We start from the raw sequence: 7,793 nt of genomic DNA on the forward strand, positions 1-7,793 counted from the left end.
TGTCTCAAGGTTACACGTTAGTATTTAGCTTCGCTGTGTCCTAATGGTCCCAGGGGAGTTAAAGCTAATTTTAAACATGTGGGGGTCAAGTTTCTGCTTGTTTACGCTTATATCAGTGCAATCTGGGCAGAATCGGTAAATCGTAGATGAGTTACACCCAAAACCACTTGCGCTTGTGTTTCCCCATGAGCTTTTATGCTGGCTCGATTTGCCCGAATCAGGCCCCACCCACAAAACTGGCCACACCCCCAGTCAAAAATTGCAAGATTCCACTGATTGCTCTAGTTCTGAAAGGCTCTTGAAATTGTGCTCATTTTCTTAGGTCACAGGCACTAGTACGCACGTTTTCAAAATTTTCAGATCAAAAAGTTTTAGTTTACTAAGAAACTGACTGGTGTACACCAATGAAACTAATAAATGGTTCAGTATATATATGTTTTTAATTTCATTGATTTTAAATCAGGATATTGTCCAACGAGGAGAGATCGAGTAGACTAGGCCTATATTTTCTAGAGTTTAGAAGAATGAGAGGTGATCTCATTGCAACATACAAAATTCTTACAGAACTTGACAAGATAGATGCAGGGAAGATGTTTCCCCTGGCTGGGTAGTCTAGAACCAGGTGTCACAGTCTCAGAATAAGGGGGTCGGCCATTTAGGATTGTGATGAGGATAAATTTCTCTCAGGGTGGTGAATCTTTGGAATTCTCTACCCCAGAGTGCTATGGAGGCTCAGTCATTGAGTATATTCAAGACAGAGATTGATGGAATCTTAATGGGGATAGTGCAGGTAAGTGGAGTTGAGGTAGATCAGCCATGATCTTATTGAATAGCAGAGCAGGCTCGAGGGGCCGAATGGCCTACTCCTGCTTCTAATTCTTATATTCTTATAGGTTACTCACAGAACTGGACACCCTTACTAAAAATACTTATTTATGGCGATAATCCCATTTTCACCTGTATTAATAAAACTGTACCAGGTTACCATTTTTAAATACATCAAGGAATACTTTTTAATGGAAAGGGAAAACAAGAAATGATTACATTTTATTACACTGTTCGATTGCACTGGTTCATGGAAGATTTTACGATTGTGATTAGGCAAATGAATTATAGCGTAAACTTGAAGCCTAAGCTGATCAGCGCAATTTCAAGCACATTTTGGCCACAATTTCCCCGTTGTGCTCAAAGCAGAAACTCTACCCCATGCTTCTTCGTTCATTATTTCCTCATTGTAAGTTAAGTAGAATCCAGAATACATAAATGACAAATACAGACCATCTTTAATGTAAAAACTAGGAAACATGATTTTAAAAATAAATTCCATTGTTTGCAAGCAAATTTTAATCTAACACATCAGCCTCCCATATATCATTCTTATTGTGCTTTCCCCCCCCCCCCCCCCTCCTCCTTTTTCCCTTTGGTGATGACTAACTCTACAGTATGCTTCCTTGGATATGGGAATGGCCATCTAGTACCTTGCCAATTGGCCTTTTTACATGTGTGAGCCTGCGTGACCACGCTGACTACCTGCACATTCCCCACTACCCTCCAAGCTCCCCCTCCCCCGCTCCACAGCTGGGGGCAAATCCTCCAGCTATTTCAGCCTTACTGGTTAGAACTATTTCCCTAAATTCCATTGTTTAGCTACTTTTCTTTCTATTAAAAAAAACTCTGAGGTTGACCATGCTTTGTCATCTCTTCTGCTTGGCATTTATCATCTATGAAGCAGCTGGAGGCATTTTCTGCATTAAATAAATGCAAGTTGTTTTTGAGCAACCATTGTGCTTTCAGTATTGGCTTTGTCATCTTCGCAGCGAGCCTTGCTTTGATTTAGATAACTTTGCCACCAGAAAATTACGTCTGCCAGTGACACTGCAGGGCTTGCTGAGTACAAAGAAATATTTTCGAGGACTGCTGCTGTAACTCAACATATCTCTTGAGTGACAGAGAAGTCAAATGAAATCAGATCACACAGAATAACTGGGCATTACTGTTTGGATGATGAATGACTTTTTCTTTAATGAATCAAAGCAAATCCTATCTGTTCTTCACTGTTGCAGTTTTCTTTTTTTAATGGAAATGAATAGCTTGCAATGAATATCTTCACTGTGAGGAAGATGCAGTTGACATTCACAGAATGTGAAGGTACCAATAACTATATCCAACAGTGACTGCCACATGCGCTCGCACACACAAACATAATGAAAGTAATCAATGTTAGTAATCAAAGCCACATTCAATTAAGACCAAAAAGTAGCTACGATATTATTTATTTTTCTTAATAAAAGTTAACAAAGCCATTGTTAAGCAGAAAACATACAACTTGCATATGCTTACATTCTTCAGGGCTCTCAGAATGCGAGTTTCTCTTTTTTCCAACTTCCATTATACTGCTTTATTTTGCATGCAATGATTCTTTAACTGAGTTATTCTTTGATGACTAAATAAGCAACATTATGAGGCCTTCAAATAAATAGGTAACTGCCCCACCCTCCCTGTCATGGCCTTGTTTATGTCTCCAGTATTCACAAGACCGATGGCACTAGTCAAGAATGTGACATGGCAAAAAGCTGTATTCAGCATATTTCTCCCCATCTCTTCACTGGCGCAGAACAAAATGCACTCCAGATGGCATTAACCTAGATTTCTGTCTGTGCTTTTCTTTTTTTTGTTGTTCAGTCGATAAAATATCATCCCTGTGTACCATTCCTTGGAGAAAATGATGTGAATGCAATTGAATGAAATTTTACACAATAATAAAAACAATTATTAGCACCCGGCAACAAGAAAAGCAACACTGAAAAATAGAAACTCCGTAACAGCTTAGGAAGGGACCAGGCTACCTGATTTATAGACTTACAAGTGACTATGCAAACAATCTAATTTTTTGAGGTGAAGTACAAGACATAGGCTGCCACTCTGCACTTTAAAATATCTACGTATACCGAGTTCATGCCGGTGCCTTCTTTCATAACTAAAGCCATTTTATATAAATATATATATATATATCAAAGAATAGATTTGGATAAAATTGGTTAATTGAACTGTGGAAGTTTATGTTTTCCACTGTGCTTTAGGAATTGAAATGGTCAACACTGGTTGAAAATATTTTCAAGTATATTTTAGGACTACTAAAAAGGCAAATGCTTGTGAACATGAAAGAAACCAGATGATTTCTAACAGTCGTAGTTTTAGCTTGTATTTTATTACAAATATCAACACTTGAAAGGCTCTGCCCGATAGGGTGGTGGATACAGATTCATTAGTAGCCTTTAAAAGGGAATTGGATAAATACTTGGAGAAAAATTGCAGGCATATGGGGAAAGAGCCAGCGAGTGGGACTTGCTGGATTGCTCTTCGAAAGAGCCGGCGATGGACCAAAAGGCCTCCTTCTGTACACACTAAGATTCTATAACTGATCAGAGTTTAAGGAAGTTTTTGCTGCCTTATTGAAGAGGATCTCGTTAGTAAACTATTCCATATTCAACTCGTTAGTTCTGTCTGATTTCTTCCATTTCCACAATTACAAATGCAAAGCTAGGTTTTAGTAACTGTCCGCAATCCAATTTCTCTGAAACATCAGGCTGTACAAATTCTACAGCCTGGTGTGTTATTACAATCACAGCAGTTAAATAACTCCCTGCTGTATGAGACTGAAGGAGCACTGTTAGTCTGCGGCAATGCTAGGAAGCCTACACTTTGCCAAGTCAAGCAAATGGTATGTATCTAGATGCCAAGGCATACACACCGCTCACTAAGCAATTTGCCAAACCATTGAGAAAATATTCAAATGAATTAAATTGATATGTAATTAGAAATTTGTAGGTTATGAACATTAGTTTGGCGCGATTTTCCATCTCGTTCTATCAAATCACTCCATCAAATGTTCCACACGTGTATATGGTGTAAAAAGTTAATCCTCTCTTAATGAATACCTAAATTAGAGAATTTTCAAACTTTTCTATAGCGCATGCACCAAAATAAAATGTTGTGAAGTGAGGTTGCCTCACCTCTATGATATGCATCTGCATTGCAAGAAAACAAGTATCACAGAAAGTGAAATGTTTCTGACCGTCACCCATTGTGTTTTGATGGAACTCACTGTACATGAAAGGCAGCCAAGTGTTTGGACTTTGAAGTCCCGTACTGTTATGGTGCTGCAAAGCTCATTCATGCTGAGAAGCTGAACAAATATTAAATGAGCTGGATTCATTCTCTAGCTAGCAATATTCTAGTATAACCCCAGTGCAGCCCCTCCCCAAAAGTACCAGAATAGTCATGCACTATATCAAGTGGTGCTAAGCATTCAAATTCTAATTCTATTTTACTATAGGATTGTGGATCTAATAGACTGCTTTGATAAATAATGCAAGCTTGTCCGTGCAATTATTTGGTATTTACAGTCCCACTTTGTACAATTCCTTTCCGCAGTGTCTGTGTGCATGCGTGCTACATATAAACTTCTTCAATGCAAATTCTCAAAAGATGATTTTGCTAAGCTTGACTTTATTGTAGCCTTGGAATTTATTTTAGTCGAAAGGTTAAGTGGGTCGAAAGTTCATACAGACTAAGAGTTCTTGAAAATATTACAAAACGTTGGACTTGCAAAGATGCAGTTTTTTTTTAATCCATATAAGCTGCGAGGCTGAGCATTAGTGTGATGTTGCAGCCTCCACCCGTGAAATAATTAAGTTGTCTGGCGGGATTTCACAGTCCTTCCATATCGTAACACTCGGAGGGAGGCCTGCGGGCAACATCAATAGAACCACTCTCCAAGGAGTCTTACATTCTTTTAAATAACAATGGGGGATGGGGTGGGGAAGAGTCCTTGATCTTTGTGGATCCAGATGTTTCCAAACCCCGGGGTTTCACAGGAACAGACAGGCTGACGACCAGCTTCCATTCCAATAATCTTCATTACCCAATGCAACTCATGAGACCAACAAAAAAATATATACTTGTGACATTATGTGTCTCTTTATTTTGCTAAGTTGGTGGAAGATAGGTAGACTTGTTTTTTAAAAAACACATTAAGCTTGCATTAAAATGCCATTACGGTAATAAGCGCCTTTTACTTCTGTGACTAGGGTCGGATTCAAGTCACTGGAACTTCTAATAAAGCACTAAACCACTCAGTTGCTTGTGCTACTACACCGCCTGGAGACCGATGATAAAACTTCGAGTTGGTGAAGCTAATGTTCAAAAACTTTTCGCTACAGCATTGTTTTTATTGCTTATATAGTTTTTTTTGTTGTTTTGATTGTTTATATAGTTTTTTTTTTGTTTTGTTTTATCCTATGAAATGGTAAAATGGTTCCTGCAGCAATTAATCCCTTCTCCCGCCTATAATGCACTGGGGGTCTAATTTCTCAGTAAGTTTTAAGAAGTACTCTATTGTTACAGCAAGGCTTGGAGAGAGCTTCAATACCTTCCAAACGCGCCCTCGCACTCACTCATTTTGGCACCATCACACAGCAGGTCATATGAAAAGAGGGAGAGAAAGATCACACACACACACCGCAGCACATGGAGCATTTCCCACTGGAGAGTCAAACCTCTTGTCACTTTCCATGGAGAGCGACACAAGCAGCAACTTCGGCCCCCTTGGTCTGAGTGGGTACCATCATGCATCGCTATTACAAATAATTAATAGTAAAAACAAATCCAATCTTTAGTCTCAAACAAGTCAGCTTTCCGCAGCAATGTGCTTTACACATCCGAATTAGAGGCAAGGTTTGTCAATCTGGGGTCTGAGTTAATCTCGTATCTGTAATGATAACCTTCCATGTGATCTCGACAAGCATCCCTGACGTTATAAAGCCACTTTTTGATGCCTTTTCTGTTGAGGTACAGGACAAACATGAAGATGACCCCGATCAGGGCCAGAACTATCCCCAGGAAGACGTAAGAAGTTTGCAAGACGCTCTCCATGTCCCCTCGGAAGGAGCACTCCAAATCAGAGTACTTGGCCTGCAGGACAGGTTTGTTCCTCATGCTTTCGGGCGAGGCGCAGAGCAGCCGCTCCTTCTGCACCACTTTCTCGGTACTCCGCAGCCACGCCAAGAAGTCCTGGATGCCGCAGTCGCAGGCGAAGGGGTTGTCGCGCAGGTTGACGCGGAGCTGGGGCTGGCCGCTCAGCTCGCTCAGCGTGCTGTTGCCCAGGGTCTTGAGCGCGTTGGCGCTCAGGTCGAGCGTCTGCAGGTCGAGGTGGCGGAAGGTGTGGCGCAGGTCGACCAGCGAGTTGTTGGCGAGCTCCAGGTGCCGCAGCTTGGGCAGGCGGGAGAAGGTGCGGGCCGGCAGGTAGAAGAGGTCGTTGGCCGCCAGCCGCAGCCGCACCAGGTTGGTCAGGCTGCCGTTCTGCAGCAGCTCGGACAGCTGCTCCACCGCCGAGCCGTTGCGGAGCGCCCGGCTCAGGTCCAGTTCCCGCAGCGGGCTGTGGCCGCCGCCGCCGGTGCCGAAAGCGGCCGGGTGCAGGGCCGAGATGCGGTTGTCGCTGAGGTCGAGCTGCTGCAGGCTGGGCAGCGAGGCGAAGACCCGGCGCTCCAGCACCTCGATGCGGTTGCCGCTCAGACTGAGGTTGAGCAGCTGCGGCAGCGGCCACCCGAAAGCCCCACTACGCAGAGTGGAGATGTTGTTGCCGGTGATGAAGAGGTTGCGGACGCCGGCCGGCAGGCCGCTGGGGATGGCGCTCAGACCGCCGTTCACGCACTTCACTGTCTTGGGCGGCTCCGAGCACTCGCACTCGTCCGGGCACTCACTGGCGGCGGCCGCCCAGCTCAGCAACGGCAGCAGCAGCAGCCCCCGCCCCAGGCCTAGCCCCCGCCCGGCCCCGCGCCAACTTTGCACCGGCCCGCACCCGGACATCCTCTCATCGGTGTTGGGATCGGCTTCTCCCCCAGCTCCACGCTCCTCCACAACTTTCAGCCTCTTTGTCTTTCCTCTGAAGATCCTTCCACGGTCACGGAAAGTGAGGGAGAAAAAACTGATAAATGGTTGGAAACTCCCGCGACTGGCACTTTTACAGCGGATCAAAACCCGACCCCGCCGGAGGAAATCAGAGAGAGAGAGGCGCCGCCGCCAAGTCCAGGAGCTCCTCTCCCTCAGTGTGTGTGGCTGCAATCGGCTTCTGACGGGAGAGCCTCGTGTGCTCCACTGCCCGACCCTCCTCCTCCTCCTTCACCTCGCTCGGCTTCTCCTCTCATTCAGTCCATCGATCCATTGCAAAAAAGGAACTTTCCGCTTTGTTTCTCTCTCTCTCTCGGGCTGAGAATTCCCGCCCGCTGGAAGTTTCACTCTCCTGTGCTTGTTGTGTGCAGCTCTTCCATGTGATGATCAGCAGGAGGATGTTGCTGCTGCTGAGAATGGGCTCCGAGGGTCGCAGGTTGTGTTTGTCTGCTGTGTGTCTCCGCTCAGTTTGGTGGCTGACTACAGATCTCGCAGAGCGAAAAAAAAAGAGGAACCAAAGTCCAATCGTGAGAGCCGGCGTCCCAGACCCACCCCCTCCCTCCTCCTCCTCCTCTACTAGACCCTGGTCTAACTTTACACACTTCCAAGTATTTCTCCCCCAATCACTGCGAGAAAGGAAATGAGTCGCTGTGCCACAGCTCCACGGAAAGTAATCGCCATGGGCAGGACTACTCGAACAGGATAGGGGGTATTCACCGACACCACCGCCTGCTCTGTAGCCTTTGCGGTCGGAAGCAAAGAACACATTTCTTTTGAGTTAATCAGAAAGGGGTTAATGAGTTCGGTAAATACTTTATTTCGTAACTGGAGGTGAGACATTTGCG

At 44.4% G+C, this 7,793-nt stretch overlaps 1 protein-coding gene across 1 annotated transcript; it reads right to left on the reverse strand.

Moving 5' to 3' along the window:
• Nucleotides 1-2,257: 2,257 nt before the first annotated feature.
• Nucleotides 2,258-7,498, reverse strand: tpbg (trophoblast glycoprotein). The gene has a single exon (XM_070885569.1). The coding sequence runs from the start codon at nucleotides 6,865-6,867 to the stop codon at nucleotides 5,713-5,715; it is 1,155 nt and encodes a 384-aa protein (XP_070741670.1). The 5' UTR covers nucleotides 6,868-7,498; the 3' UTR covers nucleotides 2,258-5,712.
• Nucleotides 7,499-7,793: the final 295 nt, after the last annotated feature.

This window comes from Pristiophorus japonicus, chromosome 7 (assembly GCF_044704955.1).
Source record: "Pristiophorus japonicus isolate sPriJap1 chromosome 7, sPriJap1.hap1, whole genome shotgun sequence".
NCBI classification, from domain to species: domain Eukaryota; kingdom Metazoa; phylum Chordata; class Chondrichthyes; family Pristiophoridae; genus Pristiophorus; species Pristiophorus japonicus.

Bases quoted from the DNA above. Each gene is read 5' to 3' on its own strand.
- tpbg (XM_070885569.1), bottom strand. From the start codon at position 6,867: ATGTCCGGGTGCGGGCCGGTGCAAAGTTGGCGCGGGGCCGGGCGGGGG.